The sequence below is a fragment of the Chiloscyllium plagiosum genome, chromosome 22 (assembly GCF_004010195.1).
Source record: "Chiloscyllium plagiosum isolate BGI_BamShark_2017 chromosome 22, ASM401019v2, whole genome shotgun sequence".
NCBI lineage: Eukaryota > Metazoa > Chordata > Chondrichthyes > Orectolobiformes > Hemiscylliidae > Chiloscyllium > Chiloscyllium plagiosum.
In genome coordinates this window covers 42715453-42730011 of record NC_057731.1, presented here as the reverse complement: position 1 = coordinate 42730011, position 14559 = coordinate 42715453, and the positions used below count along the sequence as shown (strand labels likewise).

At 39.5% G+C, this 14559-nt stretch overlaps 1 protein-coding gene across 3 annotated transcripts in view; it reads right to left on the bottom strand.

Moving 5' to 3' along the window:
• The window catches only part of aldh18a1 (aldehyde dehydrogenase 18 family, member A1), a 59403-nt gene that overhangs the window by 26489 nt on the left and 18355 nt on the right, over positions 1-14559 (bottom strand). For 2 of the 3 annotated variants that reach the window (XR_006314957.1, XM_043712872.1), the window contains exons 7-13: positions 11852-11945; positions 9639-9763; positions 7204-7348; positions 6623-6696; positions 5941-6040; positions 3866-4086; positions 1247-1384 (exon numbers count right to left, since the gene is read on the bottom strand). Coding sequence is in view for 2 of the 3 variants with exons in the window: in XM_043712872.1 (XP_043568807.1) it covers positions 1247-1384; positions 3866-4086; positions 5941-6040; positions 6623-6696; positions 7204-7348; positions 9639-9763; positions 11852-11945 (897 nt within the window). In the remaining variant the exon portion in view is untranslated. The remainder of the gene's footprint in view (positions 1-1246; positions 1385-3865; positions 4087-5940; positions 6041-6622; positions 6697-7203; positions 7349-9638; positions 9764-11851; positions 11946-14559) is intronic. The other variant, XM_043712873.1, reaches the window with a different exon arrangement.

The window sequence follows — 14559 nt, the reverse complement described above, 5'->3', positions numbered from 1 at the left end:
TTAGTCCCCTTCCAATTTAGGTGCGATCCGTCCTTCTTGTACAGGTCACTTCTACCCCAGAAGAGATTCCAATGATCCAAAAATGTGAATCTTTCTCCCATACACCAGCTCCTCAGCCATGCATTCATCTGCTCTATCCTCCAATTCCTGCCCTCACTAGCTCATAGCACCGGGAGTAATCCAGGTATTACTACCCTTGAGGACCTCCTTTTTAAATTTGTGCCCAACTCTCTAATCTCCCTTCAGAGTCTCAACCTTTTCCCTTCCTATATCATTGGTTCCAATGTGGACAATGACCTCTTGCTGGGCCCTCTCCCCCATGAGAACATTCTGCATCCTTGAGCCTGGCACCAGGGAAGCAACACACCATTCTGCTTTTTCTCTGCTGGCCACAGAAACGTCTGTCTGTACCTCGGACTACAGAATCCCCTAACACAATTGATCTCTTGAAAGCAGACGTACCCCTTGTTGTATTCGAGCCAGTCTCAATACTAGAAACTTGGCTGTACATGCTATGTTCCCCTGAGAATCCATCACCCCCTACATTTTCCAAAACAGCATACCTGTTTGAAATGGTTATATCCACAAAAGACTCCTGCCCTAGGTGCTTACCACTCTTACCCTTCCTGGAGTTAACCCATCTATGACTGTATCGGAGACATTTCCCCCCCCACTTCCTATAACTGCCACCCATCACATACTGTTGCTGTTGCAAATTCTTCATCGCTTCCATCTGTCTCTCCAACCAATCCACTCTGATAAGATTCGCATCCAATACATTCTATAGTCTAACACACAAACATTTCCCCTAAAAGATCCCTATTTTGAGATTATTTTCAATTCATGCTGTACTGTAACCTACAAATCTCAGTCTCCTTCTTGATCTCAATCTGACTTTCAAACCCACATCACAAGACAGACCACGAACTTCCATCTGTATTACTTATCTCAACTGAAACCATTATCCTGCCATTGCTATTTCCAAACACAATATTCCAAAGTCCTCCTGTCTGGTCTTCCATATTGCATTTTCAATACAATTTTAGATTATCTAAAACTCTGCTGCCCAAATCCTAATTTACCCCAGGTTCTGTATCAATTACCTCTGTTCTCACTGATCTATAATGGCCGATAATCAAGCACCATCTCGAACTAAAGTCGGAGTTCCTAAACACAACAGCATGAATCCCTCACTCAGTAACATAGTCAGTTTGTCACTAAACTAAAAACTTGAATCAGCACCTACCAAATGAACTGCGTCCTTGACACCATGCATGGAAAGTGCTTCCTGTGTCAAATGGTGCAGAATGTGGTTGCTGAGAGTCGCTTCTTTCCCTCCTTTCAATAACAGGCCATTTCCACTTGCTATTGCCAGTGCAGAAACCTATAAAATGGAAACAAATAACAGTATTTTTTTGATTCAATTTGGATTCCATATTCTGCTATACAGAACTTACAAATTAACCGGTTCCCAATAAGAATAAAGCAAATTTGCTCAGTTTATTAAAATGTTTTAATTGGAACCTGTTTATTGTACACTACCCACATTCTAAAAAGGGAAGCAGCCCAGCCCTGTTCTAGTACAGAGTAAGTGGCTTGGGATCAAAATCATTAGGGGTGTGGGTACAGTAGATAAGGAATAACTGTTTCCGCTTGAGAGGATCAAGAACCAGAGGAACAGATTTGAAGTGTTTTACAAAAGAAGGAAATGAGAGATAAGAAAAAAAACTTTTTCACACAATAAGTATTTAAGGTCTGGAATGCATTGCCTGTTAACTATGGTGAAGGCTGATTCAACTGAGGCATTCAAGAGGACATCAGGCAATCATTTAAATAGAAACCATAGTTATGGAGAGAAGGCAGGATCTTGACAGCATGTCAAAATACTCAAAGTCAGCACAGATATGGTGGGTGAATGTCCTCCTTCTGCATCATAACGATTCTTTGATTCTATAAATGTACCACAACTTTAAAATTCCTAAACAATGTAAGCTTTTATGTTCCGTGGCAGCCACAGAACTTAGTGTATTTTCAAAATTTCCTAAATACCATTTGGCTAATTAACAAGCCAACTATATTTCAAAAGTCACTTGCTGGGTGCAAAGGACCCGGAGATATGCTGAGATGCAATATAAATTTAAAGTTTTCTCTTAATTCTTTTATTCTTCAGTATTAAGTTCCAATCATACAGAACAATCCTTGCTGTTCTAATGTACTTCAGATGGCCAGACTGCACATATTTTATCAAATGAAGTATTATCAATCCCTACCCTACAACCTGTGATCTGTTGTCTATTTCTCCCTATATAAGGCCCCTCAGGCCTGCTCCACTATTCAAGATGATCATGACTGATCTGTTTGTGTTTTACAATCAACATTCCCATCTCTGATAGGCCTTGATTCCCTGCCTAAGAATCTATCCACATCTGTGTTAAAAAAATTCAAATATTCTGAGGCAGAAAAATCCAAAAAATTGCACAAATTTTTAAGATAAAAATCTCATCTCTGTCCTGATTCCTAATTTTAAAACAGTGTCCCCTAGTTCTGGACTCACCCACGAGAGAAAACAATGTTACATCCTGCCAAGGATGTATACTCATTAATGTGTACTGCTTTCTGCCAAACAGCCAATCTTCTATCCATGTTCATGTTAATTCTGACAGCATGAGCTTTTGTTTTCTGCAATAACCTTTCAAACTTCTTGAAACCAATTTATCTAATAGTTCTTAGTTATCCACAGCCTGCTATTTGCTACTGGAAAAAATCTTTCAAATACAAAAATTGCAAAGCTAAAGTGTTGTCTAACCATTATTTCTGGGACATCAAAATCTGTCAAGTTTGGATACATCGCACAACTTTACAGTTCAATGGATGCCATTCAGCCAGTTTGTGTCTGTGCTATGTAAATACATTACTTCACATTCTCCCCATTTTTCAGGTTCAACGTTAGAAATGCAATGACCTGTATATTTTGACATCCTTGCTCCAATAACTTACTTGTAAAGGAAACTGGTCATAACCGCTCTCATTTTCAGTGATAATTTTAAAATTATGACCCTTCATCACTCTACCCCTCCACCCTCAGTTCTTCCCTATTTCCATTGCATTATCTTTATAGTTTTTAAAAAACTATGAAGAATCTCCACTGAGCCTTCTCTATTCCAGTGGAAATAGTCTCAATACCTCAGGCCTCTCATCACTATTATCAGTGACCTTTGGAATGGCTGAGTGGCACTCCAGCTCTTAGTTTCAACATTTCTAAATGACTGAGATGAGAAAATATTTCTTCAAAGAGTGGTTAGTGTGGAATTTGTTACCATCAAAAGTTGTGGAGTCCAGGTCACTGAGTGTATTCAAGAAAGAGACTGATAAGCTTTTAGATATTAAAAACATTAAAAGGAGAATGGAGAGAAAAAAAAGAGAGAATATGACATTGAGATAAAGGATCAGCCATGATCATGTGAACAACAAAGCAGGCTTGAAGGGCCAAATGGCCTATGCCTGCTCCAAGGTTCAATGAATCATTCTGGTCAATCTATTGTGTTCACTCTCTATGATGTTAATTTCCATTCTGTAATGGAGTGTCCAGAAACTGCTTAAAGTGGCTGAAATAACCATGCTATGAGAATCACTTAATTTTTCTGACTTGATTTTGGGATGAGGATGATAACAAAAAGATTGGCATTTATCACCTTTGTTTACAAGGTATTGTACACAATCCACCAGTGTAATCTTCCACTTTGGCCCTTTAGGACTTCAACTTTCCTGTTCAATATTCTTTTACCTTAGTTCGACTACTCTATACGATTCTAATCTGAGCCATTTTCTGTCATCCTCATGCATTTCATACAATGTTGCTTTTCACCTGGGGAAGACAGTCTGGACGAGATTCAAAAATCACTAACAGGACACCAATGGGAACAGTTATTTGCTCCAGGTCCAGTCCTTTTGCAACTCTGGTTCTCCTGATTAGCCGGCCCACACTGTCCTGAGTGGATGCTGCAATCTGATGGAGACCGATGGCCAGGCTATTTAACTTTGCTGTTGTGAGGGACAACCGCTTTAACAGTGGTTGTGAAAGTCGACCTGCTCCAGAGAAAGATAAAAGATGCATAGAAATCACTTGTCATTATACTTCCCATCAATATCTCTGACATCCAGTGTTTACAAGCAAAAACAGGAATTGCTGGAAAAGCACAGATCGAGCAGCATCTGTGGAGAGAAATCAGAGCTAACATTTCACATCGAGTAACCCTTCCTCAGAACTGATGGTAGCTAGGAAAATGTTAGTTTGTATGTAGAGGATAGGGTGTGGGAAGGGGGTAAGGAGTAAACAAGAGAGAGAAGAACAGTTGGACAGAAAAGGAGTTGATAACAATCTGGCCAGGAGGGTGAACAGCTATTAATGGGGTCTGTTAGTGGCTGACAATGTGATAAGAAGGCCTGGTGTGAGAGGGTTGGGGTAGGGGCATGGGAGAGCTCAAGCCCTAAAGTTGTTGAACTCGATAGAATCCAGAAGGTTGCAGGGTCCCCAAGCAGAAAACGAGGTGCTGTCCTTCCAGCTTGCGCTGAGCTTCTTTGGAAGCTTTTTGTGGACAGGTTTTCTGTGAAATGGTCACCCAATCTACGTTTTGGTTCCCAATGTTGAGGAGACCACATTGTGAGCAGCAAATGTAGTAGATTAGATTGTGAAGTGCAGACAAAGTGCTGTTTCAGATGGAAGTAGGTGCATTTGAGTCCTTGGAGATGGAAAGGGAGCAATTAAATTCTCCCATGTCCTGAACCCAATCCCCACACACCAAGCCTCGTTATCATACAATCTGCTATTACACAATCCATTGGGGACTGTCAGTGGCTAACAGTCTCCATTAACAGCTATTCACCCTCCTAGCCAGATCATTATCCACTTCTTGTCAAACTGTTCTTCTCTTTCTTTGGGTTCAACACCCACTTATCATTTACTCTTTACTCCCTCCCTTCTGCATATCAACGAACATTTTCATAGCTACCATCAGTTCTGAGGAAGGGTCATCGGATCTGAAACATTAACTGATTTCTCTGTATGGATACTGCCAGACCTGCTGAGCGTTTCCAGCAATTTCTCTTTTTGCTTGATTTACAGCATCCACAGTTCTTTTGGTTTTTACCCAGTTATTACAAGTTTGGTTTGGCAAGGAATCAATTAGCTGCAACAAGTACTCAGTGTGGTTGTCCTGGTAGCTCTCTGATCATCTGACTATGAAATAATAGCGAATTTGGAGTTTAATGGACTATAAAAACATTGCTACAGATTGGCACAAAATGGAAGCATACATTATAAAGAATGCTTAATTTTATATCATGATTGCATGAGTTAAATATGGCTTTGTACTGAAATAAATGCAATGTTGGAGGTCTGAAATAAAAACAAGTGCTGGAGAAATTCAGCAGGTTTAGCAGCATCTGTGGAGAGAGAAAGAGAATTAATATTTGGAGTTCAATATTCCTCTTCTTTGGGTTTCACCACTTGCTTAACACTTTGTTTTTATTACAGGTTAGTATTGTAATGATCGTAGAATTCAGAAACAAGTGTGGTCACAATGGATTTCATTCTATGAAATGGTCCGAACAATCATTAGGCGTTGGTCTCATGTCACTGCTTACACAGTTGACTAGTTTAGGCAATGCAAACAAAAAGGCCAAGGACAACACAAATGACAATTTTATATGCTAGACAGCATTAGGATGATGAAAACAAATCGCCTGGATTCTTTTTACACCTTGTGATATATAGAATGACAGATATACCAGGGCTGCTTTTGTCCCCTAGCCTTCCACAAAAAACATCTCTCTGGGCATTGGACAGCTCAAACATGTCTGACCTATAAATAAAATTTATAACATGCAACAACCTTTATAAATCACAGATAATAAGGCCAAAAATAAGATCTTTGCTCTGACCCAAGGTCACTGCTTTCTCCATGTCTTTTTCGTTGGCTTTCAGGATTTCATCTCGATGGTCTGTCAGGAGATCAGCCAGCCGGTGAATAATATCAGCCCTCTGCAAAGAGACAAAGACATCAAAACACATACAACATAAAACAAAAAGGCCATTAAGCACAGGATTTTATCTTTGACCATATGCCCCAGCTACCATACATGCATTCCACTACCCACAAGGAAAGGCCCTCAATCTGGTCATACAGTCAAGGTGGGGAGACACAGGAGTCAAATGATTTCAAAATAACACTGTACTCTTTTACTGTATATCTCTACGCACTATCCCGGAGACTGGTGTGAATGGGATCCGTGCCAGATTTAAACCTGTACTCACTCCACACCCTGAAGGAATTATAGCTTTGACTCCCATAACCAGTATTAATTTCTAACCAAAAAAAATTCACTCAGCTGAAGATACAACAGACTTCATATTGTGACATGTTGTGAGACAATGGAAGAGAGAGAATGGAGTAAAATGGTAAGAGGGAATAAAAAAGAAATGCAAAATCCCCAATGGGAACAATTTTAACATAATTAATAGGTTTATAAAAAGCAGAATGTTGACCATAAACTTCAAGAAATCAGAACTTCTACTCTTGATAAACCACAGATTGCAAACTAAAGGATTCAATTAGTCACTAACTTGATCTGGCTGTAGCGAAGCCATGACTCGTCCATCAGTCCTTGCCATTTCTGCTTGTTGTTCAATAGTGGGGCCTACCAGAGATCAGAGAGCACATTTACTAATCCTATCTGAAGATTAATAAATTAAACATCTTATAAGTCAGTAACAGCACAATGTATTACACTGTAGCAAAAAACTGCATCTTAAACCACTATTTGAAAAGCAGCCCAGAGTACTAACAGTGCCCTGGACATATTTATCTCAACAGTATATTTCAACACTAGAACATGGCAATATTTAAAAAAGTTTACTTCATTAACTTTGGGGATGTCCTGAGGGTGTGAAACGAATAATGGAAATACAAATCCGTTTTTTCCCCCGCAGTAACATTCCTCTTGCCTGTAGCTATGGTTATTAATGTAACATCTACTGTCAGAGTGTGATAATTTTATTACTCAAAGTGTAATGTATATTTGTCTATTTTCTAATTTGTTACTTTCTATATTTATATTCTTTGTTTAAATCTATAATTCAGTAGTCAATCCAGTATTAATACTTGAGAAAGGTGATCTATTTATAACAAATCACTTTGCACCCACCTGCAGGTTTGACCTCAGAGAAGAAAGTTCCAATTTTCTTTCCCTCGACAATGTCATTGATTACATGGCCAGTTACTTTTGGGTGGGTCCCACTTGCTATGACCACAGATGTTCCTCCTTGGAGAGCCCAAAGTGCTGCTTTCACCTATAACACACAGATGTCACATGATGTACAACAGGTACTGTACTTTAGGATGTTCCTGTAAACCATGCAAGCAGGTTACAGATTACAGCTTCTAACCCAAGTTGGTATCAATTATATCAGAGGACAGCTGGATTTTTAAGTATCTTCCAGACTGGCTATCATTCACTCATACATCTATCCCGATCTTGCTTTACATCCCCAGGGGCCAGATCAAAGTAAATCCCTTATACTTTACAGAAAACCTGACTGAGCAGCATCCAGTTTTCAGCCTGCAGGCTAACGAGAAAATAAAGGTATAAAAAGGTATACAGTGGAGGAACAAAGATTTTCTTTTAAAAAAAAATCACAAAATCATTCCCTCAGCTTTCAGACAGTCGGTGATTTCGGAAACAAAGTCAAAATTACGTCCTATCCAATAAGCAAACTGCCCTCTAATTATTCTGAACGTCAATCTACAGCAGTGACAGGTTAGGAGTTTATCTGTAGAGCAGATCCAACAACACTATGCGTACGATCTCCTGAAAAGGAGACTGAACATCCATCCGAAATTAACAGAGCATTTCAAATATCTTGCTTTAAGTTCTGCTGGGGTGCTTGGTTGCAGTCTCCAGCTTCCAGCACTATGCCAGTAATTGCGATCTGTGCTCCAGACAACAGCATATTATGAACTGAGTTTATGATTTTATTATTTCCCAGAACACCTAAATTCACTCGAAATGCATCAAAGGGTATCTCCATGGGCAGCTCTAAAACGCTTCTGTAGATTCCCATCACAGATCCAACGCAAACAATTCGATAGTTCCAAAAAGAAAGAAAATGCTGAATATCATTGCAGTACATTGCAGGCTACAAGATTGAGCACATTATAAACACTGGGGGAAAAAAACTGAAACATTGAATGTTCACCATATGTCTTGACTTCCATTTAAATCATTTATCCGTGTTATAATCCAATGTGACTTTATTACTTAACAACTCAGATTCCAGCAAAAACCTGATTTGATAGATTACATATTGTTTTGTTTTAGTTCTAATAAAAGGGGTCTCTTGCTGACGTGCAAATACAGAATGCTGCAAATTTTGCTTCAATCATAAAACAGATGTTTATTAACAAAAGAAATGGGGATAAAAATTAAACAAACTAAACTTAACTATCTGCTTATAATGAAAATTCAAAGCATTTTAAACTCTCAGTAAAAACAATCATATTAATCTCAAAATACTCCTTTGTAAATACTGTTTTTGTTTGAAGTTTGTACAGTAAGCAAAACACATTCCTCATCCAGTAACAAAAAAAACCTTGAAGAGTACCTAAAAACACACTTGTATGGTACTCACACTAGAATTCCAGTCTCTAAAATTCAGGAGGTTTAAGTCACTTGTGATGTTAACTCAGACAGAAGCTACAGATAGTTCATCCTGGAGTTATTATTAGAATTAGAATTCCTACTGTGTGGAAACAGGCCCTTCAGCTCAACAAGTCCACAACGACCCTGCGAAGAGTTTCCCACCCAGATCCATTTCCCTGCATTTACTCCTGACTCATGCACCTGACCTACACGTCCCTGAACACACTATGGGCAATTTAGCACGGCCAATTCACCTAACCTGCACATCTTTGTATTGGGAGAGGAAACTGGAGCACCCAGATGAAACCCACGCAGACATGAGGAGAATGTCTGTGTGGAGTTTGCACAGTGGTCAGAGGCTGGAATCGAACCCGGGTACCTGGTGCTGGGAGGCAGCAATGAGCCACTATTCCGCCCCTTATTATACATCAGAGCTTAAATATAATCAGCTTTTAGTGAGCTCTTCAGGGTTTTTATCCCAATACTTCTGATCTGGGACAAATACTCACTCTTTACTCCAAGGTAATCTTGTTTCACTACATTGTTCCCTTCCCAGGAGCACTGGTCTGTACACCATCTTCATTCAAGGACGTCACAAGACTGCCAAACACAAAGTAAAACTTGCTAAAAACTCTAAGCTATGGGTCTTTACACTTGGGGGAAAAAAAATCCAGAAATCTCAAACAAACCTTGAAGCCTTAATACTTATCCTGCTGGGTTGCAAAACAAACAAAGATAAACAAAAATCCATTAGTGGTGGACATAAACCCATTAATTCTAAAGCTAGGCCACAAAAACAGTTTTAATTAACATCACCATGGCTACAGAAATATTTACAAGTTAATTAACTTCAGACGCACAGAAAACCCACATTAAAATTCAAAGTTACAATAAATGTTTTTTTAAAAACAAATCACAAATGGTCACAGCCTTTCTCCAACCTTTGCCTCCATGCCTCCAAGGCCCACCCTGGATTTTGTGCCAAATGTGATAGACTGCTGGTCTCCAGGATAAAATGTATCAATAAGCTTAGCATCATCCAATCCAGGTGGACTATCAAAAAGACCTGAAACAAAGAAACAGTATTTTACTAATTACTCAAAACATAATTCAGATACAAATGATCCACAACCTAAATAATTACAGAAGCGAGTGAATAGGAGTGTGAAATTTCAACATTCAAATCTTTCCATAATCGTGTTGCTCTCTGGCTATGTAACTTCCTACTGTTCTACAAGCCAGAGATTTCTGCTTTACTCCATTCGCGACAGCTTTGGATCCCCGATTTTCTTAACTCCATCCTTGGTAATTGGCCCTTTAAGCTACTTAGGCCCTAAGCTTTAAAATTTCTTCCCTAAACTTCTCCAGCTCTCTCCTGCCATTCAACACACTACTTAAATCCTCCAATTCGGACCTAGCCTTTGGTCACCTTCTTCTAATATATTTTTATCTGGCAAGATATCAATTTTATGATATGTCTTGGACTTTTTGCCACTTTACAGGTGCTATATAGTAAACTATTTCCCATCTCTATAACGTCAGTTATACTCTGACAGTAACTAACCTCTATCCTTTGAATAAACATACCAGATGGTTACCATATCAACCTCTCGACTCACTAAACATGACCACCACATCAGCAGATTAAAAAACACAACTAAAAAAGACCAAAGACACACCCAGGCTTTGCTAAATTACATAAAATTACAATTTTTAAAACACCCAGCCCTGCTGATCTGACTGTTTGATCTAACAGATCAGCAATTTCATTTCAATCAAACTCCACAATAAAAAAAAAGAGTTTGCTGTATGAGTTTCAAGATGCCAATTATAGCAATTTGCAAGTCTCAAAGGCAACTTAAGAAAAAGATGGCCCTTCCAGCTTCCTGATGACTGGACTCCACATCACTCATAACTGTGGCAAGTGATCTCATCCTCTATTCTCATTAATTCCATCCCCTAACTTTTAGGCAGGTACAGTTCTACCACATGAGTAGCTTGCATCCTCTGGCTGTTGTTCAATAGTGAATCTTCATGGGCCATTCTGACAGTCTTCCTGACAACAGAGAATAGGAGAGCACAATATACAATCCAACTTCATCAGTCACCTACAAATAACATTTGGACTAGGAACCCTGACTTATCTTCCCTTCCTAATCAAAATAATTGGAAAGGCTCAGTTCACTAAAATTAAATTCAACCTTTCATTGTGTCACACAGGAGATTACTAAACAAATGATTTGCATTTATGTGATGCCTATCACAACCAATGGATTGCCAAATAACTTTACATCCAATTAAGCATTTTTGGATGTGTCATTACTGTTCTAATTATGTTAATTCATTCATGGGATGAAAGTATTGTTAATTGGGTCACTAATATATGACTCATCCCACGCTTGAGGGGACAGTTAAGCATTAAACATGTTTCAATGGCTCGAGAGTCACATGTAGGCCAGGCCAGATAAGATGACTAATGTCCTTTTGGGAAGGAAATCTGTGAACCAGATGGGTTTATACAACAATCAATGGTTGCCATTAGACAGGCTCGATAGGCAAAATGATCTACTCCTGTTTCTATTACTATGAAATATTATGAAAATTCTAAATTTGAATTAAATTCAAAATTTCAAAAATTCACTAAGATAATAAAAATTCATGTACCAGGATAACTTCCCTGTTCTTCAAAATAGTATCATGGCATTTTTTTTTTAAATGTCTACCTGAGAGGGTAGATATAGTCTAAATTGTTGTCAGTAGTTGCAGGGGCTGTTGACACAAGGTTACTTGTAAGAGGGGTAGAGTACAGCCAGGGGAAAAGCCTTCAATTGATTTACAACTTTGAACGGGAGGTTGCTCATACCCTTTGTTCTCAACATTTTATAGTAATCCCATGTATACAGCACCTTTCTTGTAACTCTTTAACCACCAAATATAGTCTGTTTCCAATCCGGTGTGTTGTAATGTGAAGGACCTCTTTAAAGTCGCATCCTAATGAGCTAATCCAATATAGATTGTGAACTTCCTGGTCCACTGCTTGCCTGCTGTAGTTACCGAGTCCAATGACAGTGTCCGAGAATGGTATTACTGACAGACTACACAAAATACAGGAAATGCTAAGCTAAACTGAGGTTTTGCTAGAGCTCTCACTCACCTTCCACATCAGAAAGGACAATCAGCATATCTGCTCTCATCTCCACTGCAAGTCTTGCTGCCAGACTATCATTGTCCTTGATACTGATTACCTGCTGGAAATCAAAACACAGAATGAAGAATGCCCTCGATAAAATAAACCAAGCTGAAGCTCACAGAAACAATCTTAAGCTTAAAGAGAAACTTAATTGGATACAAACTTTACTTGAAGGTCAGAGACAGAGGGTGGTGATGGAGGGTTGTTTTTTGGATTGGGCCAGTGGCGTGCCACAAGGATCAGTGCTGGGTGTATTGCTTTTCATCATTTATATAAATGATTTGAATGGGAATATAGGGTGTATGGTAAGTAAGTATGGTATTCCAGATGACACCAGAATAGATGGTACAGTGAGAAAATCTTCTTCACTGTGCAGAGTACAACACGACCTGGGTCTGATGAGAAGTGGCAGATGGAGTTTAATTTAGGTAAATGCAAAGTGTTGCATTTTGTTAAGGCAAACCAGGGCAGGACTTATAGACTTAATGGTAGGGCCTGGAGAGTGTTGCCAAATAAAGAGACCTAGGAGTCCAAGTGCATAGTTCCTTGAAAGTGAAGTCGCCAGCAGACAGGGTGATGCTTCTTCGGTCAGAACATTGAGTATTAGAGTTGAGATGTCATGTTGCATCTATACAGGACATTGGTGAGGCCATTTTTAGAATACTGTAGACAATTCTTGCTGCCCTTCTCTGGGAGGGTGAGTTTTTCTTAACATTAGAATATCATATGTGGCAGCCTCTTCCCAAATTAGATAAATGGTACCCATCTCGCCTTGTCAATTGGTTCCTTTCTTGGGGATATTAATAAGAAGGGCTTATGCCCGAAACGTCGATTCTCCTGTTCCCTGGATGCTGCCTGACCTGCTGCGCTTTTCCAGCAACACATTTTCAGCTCTGATCTCCAGCATCTGCAGTCCTCACTTTCTCCTCCTATTAATAAGAGCCAACTTTGTGTACAATTACCAAACCTCAGCATTTGTAGATTGGTTAGTGGCACCTTGTTCCCAGGTTGAGTTTCCACTCAAAGGGACAAAATAAACTTCCTTCTACATCCCAGCACTTTTCACACACTTCACAAGAAGGACATAGCATTATTGAGGAAGACAGCCAAATTCACTTCATGTCGATGTAGTAGTGAGAATCGGAAATCTGGATTTAGGCTGTTGTCAGGAGCAATCATTTAATGCATGCTTTTACTAAACTACAAAATGGCTTTTTAATGCACGTAACATAAAATAACATAACAAAATGGCTTCTAGGAGAAATGGCATCTAACTCTTCTAAAAACTGCCTTCCTGAACTAATTGAAAGAGATTAACAAACAATGCCCTGTTCATAATATGAATTAACTAAGCAAGATAGAACATTATTAAAGTATTCAAATTGGCCTTGGAAACCAGGTGACAAGAGATAAAGACGCAAAAACTGGTTCGTTCCCAGGAGGTATCATTGGCTTAATTTTATGTCTATTTGTCACAGGGATTGAGATCTTCAGTAGCAGCATCCAGGAAAAACTTACCCAAATATAGCACAGCCTTGGCTGGTAACAACAGTTAAAGGGAATAAGCTGAACAAATTAAGTACATTTGCTGTAATAATCGCCTCATCTCACTGCAGAGCTTCTTGCTCATGCGATGAACAAACGACCAGCTTGACAGGTAGCTGGAGAGCCAGTGAACGTGATATATTTGGATTTCCAGAAGGCCTTGACAAGGTGTCGGACAGAAGGCTGCTAAGAAAGATTAGGACTCCAGGTAACAGGGGCAAGGTACGGCATTTATATAGGATATGGCTGATAGCCAGAAGGCAGAGAGTAAGTATATAGGGACCTTTTTCAGGATGGTAGCAGTGACTATCAGAGTTCTGCAAGGGTCAATGTTAGGACTACTACCATTCATGTTGTACATCAAAAGGTCCAGACAAAGAAACTGAGGACATTGTGTCATCTGTAAACCTAATGACAATGATAGCGGGAGGGATGGGTTGTGTTAGGGAAGCGGGGAGGCTGGGGAAAGGATTTGAATAGGCTTAGAGTGGGCAAAGAAGTGGCAGATGGAAAACAAATGTGGCAAACTGAGGTTATGCACTTTGATAAAAAAGAACAGGGGTATAGCCTACTTTCTAAACGGGAAAAGGTTTTAGAAATCTGAAGGGCAAAGGGACTTGGTAGTCCTAGTTCAGGATTCTCTTAAGGTTAACATGCAGGTTTCAATGTGCAGTTAGGAAGGAAAATTTAATATTCGAATTTATTTCAGAAGGGCTAGAATACTAGAGACAGATGTACTGCTGAGGCTGTATAACGCTTTGGTCAGATTGCATCTGGAATATCGTGAGCAGTTTTTAAGCCCCGTATCTAAGGAATAACATGCTGGCTTGGTGGGGTGGGGGAGGGTTCAAAAGAGGTTTACACAAATGATCATGGGATGATGGGCTTGCCATAAGGAGTGGTTCAGGACACTGGCCCTGTACTCTGAGCTTAAAAGGATGAGGGGGAATCTGATTGAAACGGAGAGAGGCCTGGATAAGGTGGACATGGTGAAGAGGTTTCTCCTCGACTCAGGGACACGCTAGAACACTAAAGAATTGAAAATATAGCCTTGTTAAAGAAAGATTGTAAGGACAAACCCAGGAATTACAGCTCAGTGAGCTTAACTTCCGAGGTGGGGAAGCTTC